This window comes from Mycotypha africana, assembly GCF_025528875.1.
Source record: "Mycotypha africana strain NRRL 2978 chromosome Unknown BDF20scaffold_1, whole genome shotgun sequence".
Taxonomy (NCBI): domain Eukaryota; kingdom Fungi; phylum Mucoromycota; class Mucoromycetes; order Mucorales; family Mycotyphaceae; genus Mycotypha; species Mycotypha africana.
The window spans coordinates 3,334,284-3,347,157 of record NW_026515725.1 but is presented as its reverse complement, the minus strand read 5'-3'; the positions used below and the strand labels follow the sequence as shown (position 1 = coordinate 3,347,157).

Below are 12,874 nucleotides of genomic sequence, written 5' to 3'. Positions count from 1 at the left end.
AAAGAAAGACCATTCAGTTATAAATCATAAAGACGCTTGTCCCCTCTCCTTCCCCTAACCCCTTTCTTTTTGTTCAGCTTTTTTGCAACTCACTATTTTGTCTACCCAGAAAATCTCTAAATTTCTCTCAGCTTTAACGATGTTGGTCTTGCCATTGTGTTAAGAAGACCATTTGCGACCCAATCATTACAGAAAGCACATACAAGTTGAATTTTAAACGTAGAGAAGAAAGCAGCAAAACAACCATTTCATTTAACAGCAAATCCCAAATCCACTCTACACCCATTTTCTATTTGAGTATCTATCTATTAAGTGACCTAAAGAAATGAATACACCAGCTATATTAGCGGAATCCAAGGATGAAGACACTGTAGATTCTGGCGTCTTTAGCCCGACGGCATCGAACGATAGCTTTGATAGCACTACCACGGTCTCTTCATCCGTCAACTATGATACAGCCAATGATTCGGAAGACAGCATAGAACAGCTTAAACAGCAACAACAACAACAACAACAAGAAGAAGAAGAAGAAGGCGAGGACGCTGCTGCAGTAACTGAAGAGCAAGCACAAGATACAGCTGGTTCTCTATCACTCGTTCGACAGCTAGCTGCACAATTCCCTGAATATGAAAAGCAATCTCATATGGAGCCCTTTGGAGGTGTTTGGATGAATCCCAATACAGAAATTGAGAAACTCGATACCGAAAGAGTACTTGAACTGTCTAATAATGGAAGATATGCTAAGTTAAATACTTTTCTCGGAAAGGGCGCCTTCAAATGTGTTTACAAAGCCATTGATAGAGAAGAAGGATATGAAGTAGCTTGGAATGTGATACAGGTTAGAGTTAAAGTTTTATTGCGGAAAATGACGGTGTTTATTGAAAAAAAAAATTCGACGTTGATAGGTCACTAGGCAAGAAGTGAAAGCTTTTGCCCATGAAATTGAAATTCTCAAGTCTGTTCGACACCCTAACATTATCACATTTCATGACGCTTGGTATAACGATACAGAATTCGTCTTTATTACTGAACTCATGACGTCAGGTACGCTTCGTGAATATATACGCAAACTGACACCCTTACCCAATATGAAGATTGTCAAAAGATGGTGTCGTCAAATTTTAAAAGGGCTCGTTTATTTACACGGCCACCAACCCACCATCATTCATCGTGATATCAAATGTGATAACATCTTTATCAATGGCGCACATGGAGAAATCAAAATCGGTGATATGGGTACAGCAGAAATGAAAATTGATAAGAAATATACAGTTATCGGTACACCTGAGTTTATGGCTCCAGAAATGTACGAGGAAAAAGGCTACAGTGAAAAGGTCGATATCTATGCTTTCGGTATGTGTTTGTTGGAAATGGTAACTGGTGAATATCCTTATAATGAATGCACCAATGCAGCTCAAGTATATAAGAAGGTCACTCAAACCATCCGACCGAAGTGCCTATCCAGAGTACAGGATCCTGAAGTCTTGGCTTTGATCAATAGCTGCCTTGCACCAGAGCATGAACGTCCATCTGCGCAAGATATTCTAGAGCATTCATTTTTAGCCGTAGAACCGGAGGTAGTTGTACTCGCAACAGATGTCGCTATGAAACAACTCACATTACAGGTTGTATTTAAGGGCATGGATAAACTGTCTGTCAAATTTGAGTTCAATGCGGACACTGACACAGCTGAAGAGGTTGTAGCAGAAATGATTGAAGAGCAAGTATTACCTGAGAGATACCAACAATTAATTACAGGTGATATAAACAGACTATTACGTGATTTGAATAAACAGCAACTCTCGGCTCAAAGCGACGACGATGACAGCAATAAACTCCTCTTAGAGAATGAACGTTTGGTATGGAGGAGAGAGAATGATATTCGGTCCGAACTGGAACGTGCAAAATCAGAACTAAAGGCAACAATGACTAAAATTATGGATATGGAAAGCAAATGTGACAACTACAGTCAAAGGATTCAGTTTGCTGAACAAAAATATAAAGACACCATTCTTGCTATAGAACAGTTTAGGTTCTCTTCTTCAGGCTCTTCCGCAACTACTCCTACAATTACTTCGTCATCCCCTACTGATCTACAATACAATCATCATCATTCACAACAACAACAAGCTTACCATTACCCTTCAACACAATTATTACAACAAGAAGACTCAAATACCGTATCATCCACTGCGTCGTCTTCTTCCATATCCTCTTCTTCTGCATCAACTGCTTCTTTGGATACACCAGAATACTCCAACGAAACCAGTATAGAAACGTTCGTATTGGAAACTGCTGCAGCCGCAGGTCGCAACAAAGACAAAGCAATTGAATGGGTCAGAAAATTACAGAATCAAGATATTATGACAGTAGGTGACCTCAGAGACCTACATGATGAAGATTGGGCTGGCATTGGTCTCACTGTGTTCGCTCTACGTGCCCTGAAAAATATGTTGTATGGAATGTGCAGTAAAAAGTCACAGCATCAACAACGATCAAGAACAACCTCAATAGGAACAAGTACACCTGTTGATGAACAAGAACAATTTTTATAGATTTTGGAATGGTAGCGTAGTATCATAGATCATTCATTGTATATCTTTGCCTTTCCATTGTATTTTTAACTATATTTTTTATACACTGCAACTATCAAAGCATGAAATGCCTTCAATGCAAATAAAACACCTCTTCTAGATTCCCCTTAATTCGTGGCTTTTAAAACGGACTGCTTTTCGGATTGAAATTCAGTTTAACGGTGGAAGTTGAAATAGCCAGAACTTACTGCTTTTAATTCAACTGAGCAGTAACTTCTGGTTCTCCTTCATATAATATATCCTTCATTAGCAAACTATTGTAATATGGCTCGCAATAAAAGCAAAACAAAAATAGATAATAAGAAGAGTTCAACTGAGAAAAAACCCGCCTTCAAATTACCCAAAGGGAAAAGAATGGCCGAATATGATGAACCGGTTGAGAATGAAGAGAAGTATTTGCGTGCAGCTCCTGCTACTTCAGAAATCAAAGTAAAGTGTTTGTACCATCGCCCCTTTTTCAGCATTTTTGCCGATAATAAGAAGGCTTTTGTATTGATATTCTGATATCCTTTACTTCATCTTTGTAGAAAATATCAGATAAAAAGCTACGAGCTAAACTATTGCAGCAGGAAAAAAATAGCCGTGATGCCGCACGAGCTGCAGCCAGAGCAGAACTTTTATTGCAAGAGGACGCAGGTTATTTAGAAGCAGAAGGAATAGAAAAGACTTTCAAATTTAGACAAGATCAGTTAGCACCTAGTCTTGATGTCAATACTGTCAGCAAGGTGAGTGCTTTATTACTTGTTCATCGTAGATCCTTTTTATAGATCAATTGTTCGGCTAATCAATACTATATTGTTAGATTTTCACACTTGACCTGCCTCAATATGGTCCTTATTCCATAGATTATACCCGCAATGGCCGACATTTATTGATTGGCGGACATAAAGGTCATATAGCAGCGTTTGATTGGCAAACAGGACATCTTCATTTTGAAACACATGTTAATGAGGCTGTGCGTGATGTTACGTAAGTTTAGCATTGTAGAACCATTTATTTATACATGATATTTTCTATTTTACTGAGATACTATGGCATGAATTCTATTTAAATTGCAGATGGCTACATAACGAGACATTATTAGCGGTTGCTCAGAAGAAATATGTCTACATCTACGATAAATCCGGCATGGAAATCCATCGTTTGACACGCCACACCTACGTCGACAGGCTGGAATTTTTGCCTTACCACTATCTACTTGTCTCAGTTGGTAGTAACGGCTACCTCAAGTATCAAGATACATCTACTGGAGAAATTGTTGCCGAAAGACGTACAGGACTTGGTCCATGCAACACAATGACACAAAATAGATATAATGCAGTAATCAACTTAGGACATCAAAACGGTACAGTGACACTTTGGGCTCCCTCCATGCCTGCACCACTTGTAAAAATGCAATGTCATCGGGGTCCTGTCAAAGCCATTGCTATCGACAGAGGAGGACATTATATGGCTACATCTGGCGCTGACGGACAAATGAAATTATGGGATATTAGAACTTACGGACTTTTACAAGAATACTATACAACTCGTATAGCAACCTCACTCGACATTTCTGATACCGGGTTATTAGGTGTAGGTTGCGGTGCACATGTACAAGTGTGGAAAGATGCGTTCAAAACAAAACAAAATTCACCCTACATGTCTCATCTGGAAGGTGGCTCCATCATCGAAGATCTTAGGTTTGTGCCATTTGAAGATGTGTTAGGCTTCGGACATAGTAAAGGTATCTCCAGCATTGTCATACCAGGCGCTGGTGAGGCCAACTTTGATTCATTTGAAGCCAATCCTTATCAAACTAAACGTCAACGCCAAGAAACCGAAGTACACTCTCTGTTGGATAAATTGCAGCCAGATATGATTATGTTGGATCCCACACAAATTGGTGGAGTGAATAAACAAACAAAGGCGGACATTTTGAAGAAACGAGCTGCAGAAGAAGAAGCGGCGGAACGAAGTGAGGAAGTAGACGATGGCAGATCTGTCAAAGAAAAGAAGAAAATGAGAGGCAGAAATTCTGCATTGAAGAGATATCAGCGCAAACAGGCAAAGAGAAATGTAATTGATCATAAGCGGTTGGATGCGGAAGAAAAACTCGCCGCTGAAAAAGCCAGAAAACAGAAGGAACAAGATAAAGATAAACCATTCACTACACTGGACATTTTTAATTAGAAACATCGCCCAGAGTTTTTGGTTCCATTTGTATATAGTATTATATTATGTAAATTTCTTTCAAAAAGTACTAAATTATTACTTGAAGCATCGCTATATATTGGCTTTTATATATAGTTATGATCAGTAAACACATTTTGAGATGCCAAACTATCAATTGTTGGCGCCTCTGATGGCATGCTTGAGGTTGATAAAAGCTGCTGCTGATCATTTTCGGGAGGAAGGAAGAACGCGTTGCTATAATCATTCGACAATGCTACGCCAATTTTAGTGTTGTTTGAAAAATTTAAGGGAAGGGTGGTGTTATTAGGTAAATAATCGTCACTCAGAAAGCCAAAGTCTCTAAGGGGTATCTGCTGTTGGTACAAAGGTTGCTGTGAATGGTTTGGTACTAATTGGTTAAATTGAGACGTCGTAGCTGTTGCCAGCTCTGGATACAGTAACGAAAAATCTTGCTGAAATGATGCTTGATTAAAAGTTGTTGATGAAGCTCTGGTCAGGCCATTTTGTATGCTGTGATGATTGGGAAAGGATATCGAAGCATCTACAATATTTGAGCTTTTAGAATGATAGGCATTGGACGCGAGATGATGAAAAGAATAAGAACTCAAAGTGCCAGCGGTAAAACCTCTTATCTGTGGATATTCATCGACGGGAAGTTGATATGGTTGTACGGGCTCTTCTGCAGACGAGGAGGATACTGGTGCGGCTGTATTTTGTCTACCAGATTCAGGGAGTACAGGTGCTGGCAGTTTCTCTTGATGTGTTTGAACAATATCATGTTGTTTGACGGAATATGATAGTGTGCCACTTGTTTTGATTTTCTGAACTGAACCTGAGGTTGTTGTCGCTGGTAAAGATGCGTGTCTGACATGCTTTGTTTTGGACTTTTTCTTTTTCCGTCCTACACTCTCTATTCTATTTGTATAATCCTTTATTTTAATAGGTATGCGAGTGTTGCTCAAGCTCGTCTGCTCTACAATATTAGCATTGCTTTTAACTAATTGTGAAAAGGGTAAATTAGCACCGGTAGTAGTTGCAGGCTTTTCAATAGTATTTGGAGAGAAAACAATCTGTGCTGCCGTAATCACTTGTTGTTTTACTTTTGAAGTAGACTGGGCATGTTGGTCATTCTCTTCTTCATTTGATAAACCAGTATATCGGTGATGATATTTATATTCTAAAGCTTGTATAGAATCGTACAACATTGATGTCGTATCTCGCGACTGAGGTAACTTGCTTAATATACAAATGCTCAAATCGAAATTCCTTTTAGCGTTGAACTTTTCAGGGTTCGAGCTTGAAGCATTCATAATATGTATACGTACAGCCATTATTAAAGCATAAGCCAGGATAGGTAATGTAGAATGGTATGACAAATCACTCGTATCAAGCTTGCTTGCTAAGTCGGTTATGATAATCGCTGCATACGAACAAATATCGTACGAGGGCCTGTTATTGGTATTTCTCTTCGATAGAATGTCACTGACGTAAGGTCGATGCAGTAAGATCAAATTAGTGTACAAAAATAACCGTTTTTGCGTTTGGAGTCGCCTTGCGGTAGGCGTTTCTTCTGTCACTATGTTCGGAACACTTGAGAAAGGTGATTCTGGTTCCTCTGATGGATGCATAATGTCGATTAACCAAGAGTCAACACTTACAAGAAAGGCATTGTGTCTCTATACATTATATAAATTAAAGCTTATTGATATACTTGTAACAGGTCAAATGGCTTACGTAACTTACATACCTTGATAGGACCCTGAATGATGAAGGGTGGTGGGGGACAATAATTAAATCTGATAACTCTTGAAGTCACTTTGCTTGAAGCGATCAATGTACCAAGACTATCAATCCAGACAGAAACATAACTATCATCATTTTCAAGTTTTTTTGGGTATGTCACATCGCTAATAAAGGTTGTATAGTTGCATTGGACATAAAATAGAATCATTACTTTAAGATAATTATAAATAGACATTATAACTTTAAAACAGAAAATTTATCACTTACAGTACTTTTTCCTCAGTGGCTAAAGGACGTCCATACACCATACTAATTGTGCAGTCTGTCACGTAAGCAAGCCAAAAAGTGCGGATACAGAGCTGATCAAAAGGGCCTTCTTCATTTGTTACAAAGGACCGATGAATACCTAAATCTAGTGCCATTCGGAATGCTTCGCCCACCCATAGCCAAACTTTAGTCAGATCTTCGAGTTTTTTTTTCTGCTCTAAATGATTTGCCAAGATGATAAGTGCTAAGATTGTACTGATTCGTGGTTTGTCTCTATAACCATCAATGAGAAGCGAAGAATATTTCAGACACTCTTCACCAAGGTCTGTATAAGCTTTATTGTCTGCAGTAAGTCGTTGTTGAGGGGTGTGCTGCAATTGAGCGGCTCGCGCAAAAAGGGCATAATAGAATAACGGTGATAAATAGCTTTCTTTGTTAGCAAACACGTACTCCAGCTGTTTTACAATCTCTTCTTTATTGATCAAAGGATAGAATGGGTTTAAATTCTCGTAATAAATATCAATCAGATAAAGTTGATCTGATTTGGAAATGTTTGGTTCTTTTGGTATTGCTTTCATTATTGGATAATTCGATTCAAAGGTGACAAGGGATGGTTGGTTTTGAGAGAAGAGATCTTCGCAGAACGAGGTTTCACCTGTGAAGTGACCTGACTTCGACAGACCAGGTTTGCGGAACACAGTTGTTGACGGTGCTGTTTCATGTTGATTAAAAATGGCATTATTATTGTTATTATTGTTATTATGTTGTCGCTGTGTATTGGATTTAGGATCTATAATAGTTGCATGAGTGTTCGGCCCTATCTGTTGCTGTTGTATTATATTTATATCATCAATAGTATTTTTATTCTTATTGATATTAACTCGATGGTGAAGGCATTGGCAATTTGTCTTTGTACATCGCTCATTTCGAGAGGCGTTGATATCACATCGAATCTTCTTTTTCTTACATACTTCACAAGCTTTACTGCCTGATCTTGTTCTTTTTTTCTTATCAGATATCGCTGAGGAAAAATCAGGATCGAATATTTTGAACTCTACGTCTGGAGTAGTTGAGGTTTTCTGTACTTTCAATATGTCTACTGCAACAGTTTTTAAAGTCTGTAAAGACGGAAATGGTAAAGGTGGAGGCTCTTCATACATAATACTGCGAAGAAGTGAAGCAAGCGAAAGAGACAAGCGAAAAAAATGGAAAATCTCTCGGAGCGAAAAAGAAAAAACTTGTATCATCTCCCAAATACACATTCGTCTTGCTTCATCACGTTCCCGTCTGTCTTTTAAGTTTTACAGTTGTATGTTACTCAAGCATCGAGTTAAAGATCCTGATCTGCTAACGTAGGATATTTGTAGAATGGGAACTGTCTTACTGTTTGCTTTGATAGCAATGCCTTATGCAAAGGTTTTGAAAGTTAAAATTTCCCAAGTAAGAGCCATACTGCTTAACAAAATTAAGATACATAAGAATTACAGCGAGAATATCCTCTCAGTAATTTCTATGACACTCAAAAAGAGCATTGAGTTGTAAAATAACAAATCCTTGTAACCAAACACGTAACCGAGAGTTAATGATAGATAATACTAGCCATAATAATTCTATATTGTCATTATTCCAAAAATAAAAAGCTTACGAATATGCATTTTCTTTATTTGGTTGCGGTTTATCATAATGTTAGCGAGCTTTATCGAGAAGTTGAACTGTTTTTAAATGAAGATAATATACAGAGCAGATACCTTGAATCTGTTTTCGTTTTTCTTTCTTTTCTAGGCAGGTTGGCGACTTCATCATAACTCAAAAGAAAATATATATATATATATATATAGTTCCTAAACAGTGAATCTATTTTCACCTGACTTGTTTGACGAATCACTATGAGGAGTAAATTCAACTGTTAAGTTGCTGTTCAGATTTAAGAATTCCTTTAATTGACGGCTACATAAAAGAAATAGATTAATACTGTATTGGTCGTTTAAAATTCTACCTTTTGTATAGTCTCATCTGAACCTACCCAATGGTTTCAATCTTTTCATTTCTTTCTGAGCTCTTAATCCAAAGTGCTACTCTGTAAAATACTTTACGCACTGATACGACTGCACCACAAATCTCGTCTTCATATTGAAACTGTTCGCCCAGCATGGCAAGGATCTATATATCAGAAGAATTTGAGTCGTTAATCACGTCTGTTTCTTCATAATCCCAATCCATTCTATTCGAAACAATATGAGCGTCTTTACCAAATTAAGCCAGTAATCATTAATGGCCTCGCCTGTTCTATTCCTGGGAAACTGAATACTGAATTTTCCACCACTGGCATTAACGGGATCTTCCCATTCAGGTCGTACCCCCTTCTTAAATATATGATAGTTGGAACTGATTTCAAGATGATTTACTTTGACAATATTATTATGAACTCTAAAATCGTTACCAATGTAATTAGCATGCTGGTAAAACAAAAAAAAAAAGAATAACAATATGTAGTCTCTTAGTCTTTTTCTTCGATTGACACACGTACCCCCAGAAATCTTCGACTGTATTGACATCAACGATTTCCTTCAAGTTTTGAGACCAGTTTGTAGCGCTAGCTTTTTTACCAGGGTTATCGAACCATAAAGTCCAGGTATTTTGAAGAGGATGTTTGACGTTGTAGTTTTTGGGATCTTCGAAAACTGTAATGGGTCTGTCTTCCTTTGTTGTATCTTCTTGCACTGGTGTAGCAGCCAAAACTTCTTGTTCAGTCATATTCTTTTGTATTCTAGTGTTTTCGCGAAAAGAAGAAGAAAGAATTAGCATATTCAAATTTCAATGTCTTTCAATTTTTTTGACAATATACTACAGTGGAGAGTTGTCAGCAATTTTTAAAATATTTACCGTTTGTAATAGTCTACTTAACAAATAAATACTGAAAGCTAGTTCCATTACCACATAAAAAAAAAATCTTTTGGATGACAACGCACAGCTAGGTAAAATTCACGTTTCGGGCCAGAATACAGAAAAGGAAACCCCTCGAAACGTGACGCTTCAATTCCGGAATTCAGGCCGGAGCAGCGTTGTTTGTCTGCCATTTTGGTTTTCGAAAGGGCGATGAGTGAAGGAAGAGTTACATCGAAGAGGAAAGAACAAACATATAGATCCTCCTCTCTATCTGCGGTATGAAGGTCCGTACTCAACACTTATCAATTATGCATAACACATCATCATTTCAACAGAAGGATTATAGAAAATGGATGGATGATGTTTACGGATTACGGATTATTTACCTTTGCAACTTTCTTTTCTGTTTCTCATGTCAATAGTTGAACATTGCCAACCCAGCCACCGGCTGTCAAAAGTTGATTGAAATTGAAGACGAACGTCGTCTGTAAGTGTCTCTTCAGTCCATTCGTTATTGCGAAAGAGCAAATGAAGAATAGCCGAGGAGACCATCAGCAACGTGAACAACTGGTTGTTTTTTTCTGATGATCAGCTAGTCCAACATTACTTTGAAAACCGAAGTGCAGAAACACATATGTTTGTCATACGCAGCTCAACGATAAGGCTACATTATTTGTGCCTCCTATATTCTTTAGACAGCTCAACAACTCGGCCATTCTACATTTGCTTTTTTGCAGTTTGAATGTTGAAATAATTAGATCGATTTCAAAGATACTAATGGTAGCAATTAACTTTGATATAGTCGTGGCTTCTACGATAAGCGTATGGCCCAAGAAGTCTCTGGTGATTCCCTCGGTGACGAATTCAAGGGTTACGTTTTCCGCATTACCGGTGGTAACGACAAGCAAGGTTTCCCCATGAAGCAAGGTGTCCTCTTACCTCACCGTGTTAAGCTCTTGATGTCCAAGGGTCACTCCTGTTACCGTCCCCGTCGTACTGGTGAACGTAAGAGAAAGTCCGTCCGTGGTTGTATCGTTGGTTCTGACCTCTCTGTCTTGTCTCTTGTTGTTGTCAAGCAAGGTGAACAAGATATTCCCGGCTTGACTGATACCACTGTTCCCAAGCGTCTCGGTCCCAAGCGTGCTTCCAAGATCAGAAAGTTCTTCGTAAGTTATATGATTTTTCTATTATGATCTTTTTGGAGAAGATTTGATTTAATAAGGCTTCCTCCACTTACGCTCTTATAGAACTTGTCCAAGGAAGATGATGTCCGCAAGTACGTCATTCGTCGCGAAGTTCAACCCAAGACTGAGGGTAAGAAGCCTTACACCAAGGCTCCTAAGATCCAACGTCTTGTCACTCCTCTTACTCTCCAACGTAAGAGACATAGACAAGCCATTAAGCGTAGAAGAGCTGAAGCTTCCCGTGAAGCTGAAGCTGAATATAAGCAATTGCTCGCTAAGCGTGTCAAGGAACAAAAGCAAGAAAAGGCCGAACGTCGCCGTACCTCTTCTATGCAAAAGTCTGCTTCTGCTTAAATTATTGGATTTATATATGAAGATATTTTAAGTCAATTTTCAAAAATTAAAATCACTTTGTAGTTAGGAAAAACAATTGTTGCCATGAATGTATGTTTCGATGTGGATGTGGATGTGCCAAATTGTTGAGAGATTATGTGCCGATATGAACGATTTGCAACATAAGAAAATATTATTTTCATTTTCTTCGTGAACGTGAGTAAATGTACGTGCAGAAGTTACCAGCTGAAGTCATAGAATTGGAGACGGAAGTCAATAATAAGTTAGGGAAGGTGAAGTTTTATTTTCAGTTGTAATTTCATAGTTGTAAAATGATTATTTGTACTGAGAGTTTGGGTCACTGCCTACTACCTCACGTCTTTTACCAAAAGTCATTCCAGACTAGCGAAAACAATTGTTTCTGAGAATTTTTGATTTATCTGTTTCGATAAAATTTCTATAAGTACTTACTTGATTAGCACCGCCGGTATAGCCATATTGATATGTGTTATATGTTGCTGCTGCTGCTGCTGCTGCTTCTTTTGAATATGCAGCCTGTTGTTTATCTGCAAGCTTGGGTCCCAGATACTATATATCAAACATCGGCAAAATATAACAAGTTATAATTTGATCCAGCAATTCGTATTCAACTTGTTATCGTAGCGTTAATAACTCACATCCGGTGAGGTTCCTGCCTTATATCCATATCTAGATAATGAAAATATCGCGTCCACCACTTGTGTCATGTTTTTCTTCTCGTATAAATCAATGGTTTGGAAAAGATCATGCTTTGGTACTCCTAGGGCTTCTGCACCTCGCAAAAATATAGAAATATTTTCCATCTAATTCGGTAGAACTCCAAACAATTATTAACATATCTTCTGGAAGCTTATTGTTCAGATGCTTACCTGAACAAAAGGTAGTCTCGACTGTTTGAATTTACCGGATCCAGGTTTTAGCTTTTCAATGACTCTATGAGAATTCAATCTGAGCGAAACTGTCGGCCTGAAGTCCATCGAATTTTTCTCAAACATACTTGCACAATATAGTACCGTCTTTCAAACTTTCAGCGAAATCTTCTGAAGGAAACTTCTCGCCGATGAGATCTTCAATCCATTGGCGTGCTTCCTTTTCCCGTTCTACAGAATACTTTGCATCAATTCTAGCGTGAATCTCTTGAGAGCGACAAGGTAATATTAGCGCTAGCTTTTCAATGTAATTCCACTTCCCTTTCGTTTATATTTACCTTTGTCGATACCGTACAAAGGCGTTTCTTCGTCTTCCATCGTATTTTTGAAGGGCTGTTTGTTACAGTTAGCAGAACCCCCAAACGGATTTATTTTTCTAAAAATTCAAAAGGGCTGGTTTCTCAAAGGGCGGCGTTTCTTTTTAGGAAAGTTTAAATGAAAACGCGTATCTTTTTTAATGAATGCAATTTCTGCCACAGGTTTAAGTAATGTTGCGAGTTGCAAAGCGAGTGATGAGACAGATGATTATAGCACTGGAACAGTAACAAAACATTATGAAGTTTTTTAGATCTACTCTTGATGAAATTGACAAGTATCCAGAAATGAAAAGACATTATCTTGTCATGGATAATGCCCCTACTCATGGCGCAACTGATATAAGAAAATACATTCACTCTCAAGGATATCGTTATGCTTACCTTCCTCCGTATTCTCCTAAACTCAA

General features: G+C 38.1%; 6 protein-coding genes across 6 annotated transcripts; 3 read left to right on the top strand and 3 right to left on the bottom strand.

The window, feature by feature from the left end:
• The first annotated feature begins 433 nt into the window (after positions 1 to 433).
• BDF20DRAFT_847786 (kinase-like domain-containing protein) lies at positions 434 to 2,774 on the top strand. The gene is made up of 2 exons (XM_053079823.1): positions 434 to 838; positions 906 to 2,774. The coding sequence occupies exons 1-2, from the start codon at positions 644 to 646 to the stop codon at positions 2,553 to 2,555; spliced, it is 1,845 nt and encodes a 614-aa protein (XP_052941275.1). The 5' UTR covers positions 434 to 643; the 3' UTR covers positions 2,556 to 2,774.
• A 174-nt stretch (positions 2,775 to 2,948) lies between these two features.
• Positions 2,949 to 4,766, top strand: BDF20DRAFT_909707 (WD40-repeat-containing domain protein; the record flags this gene model as incomplete). Its single annotated transcript, XM_053083621.1, has 4 exons — positions 2,949 to 3,023; positions 3,122 to 3,319; positions 3,397 to 3,563; positions 3,653 to 4,766. 4 exons carry the CDS (start codon positions 2,949 to 2,951, stop codon positions 4,764 to 4,766), a joined length of 1,554 nt encoding a protein of 517 aa, XP_052941274.1.
• A 1,145-nt stretch (positions 4,767 to 5,911) lies between these two features.
• On the bottom strand, positions 5,912 to 6,397 carry BDF20DRAFT_812687 (uncharacterized protein; the record flags this gene model as incomplete). Its single annotated transcript, XM_053076814.1, has 1 exon — positions 5,912 to 6,397. A coding segment is annotated over one exon (486 nt), but the record flags the coding sequence as incomplete, so codon positions are not given.
• A 1,954-nt stretch (positions 6,398 to 8,351) lies between these two features.
• Positions 8,352 to 9,764, bottom strand: BDF20DRAFT_847771 (translation initiation factor eIF 4e-like domain-containing protein). The gene is made up of 5 exons (XM_053079822.1): positions 9,663 to 9,764; positions 9,307 to 9,546; positions 9,029 to 9,206; positions 8,803 to 8,939; positions 8,352 to 8,726 (listed from the first exon to the last, which is right to left on the bottom strand). The coding sequence occupies exons 2-5, from the start codon at positions 9,531 to 9,533 to the stop codon at positions 8,621 to 8,623; spliced, it is 648 nt and encodes a 215-aa protein (XP_052941272.1). The 5' UTR covers positions 9,534 to 9,546; positions 9,663 to 9,764; the 3' UTR covers positions 8,352 to 8,620.
• On the top strand, positions 9,765 to 11,203 carry BDF20DRAFT_997762 (40S ribosomal protein S6-B; the record flags this gene model as incomplete). Its single annotated transcript, XM_053085445.1, has 4 exons — positions 9,765 to 9,949; positions 10,088 to 10,152; positions 10,468 to 10,831; positions 10,913 to 11,203. Exons 1-4 carry the CDS (start codon positions 9,944 to 9,946, stop codon positions 11,201 to 11,203), a joined length of 726 nt encoding a protein of 241 aa, XP_052941271.1. The 5' UTR covers positions 9,765 to 9,943.
• Positions 11,189 to 12,591, bottom strand: BDF20DRAFT_81854 (calponin domain-containing protein). Its single transcript, XM_053077380.1, has 6 exons — positions 12,429 to 12,591; positions 12,219 to 12,357; positions 12,091 to 12,169; positions 11,860 to 12,024; positions 11,654 to 11,770; positions 11,189 to 11,584 (listed from the first exon to the last, which is right to left on the bottom strand). The coding sequence occupies exons 1-6, from the start codon at positions 12,466 to 12,468 to the stop codon at positions 11,519 to 11,521; spliced, it is 606 nt and encodes a 201-aa protein (XP_052941270.1). The 5' UTR covers positions 12,469 to 12,591; the 3' UTR covers positions 11,189 to 11,518.
• Between the last annotated feature and the right edge of the window lie 283 nt (positions 12,592 to 12,874).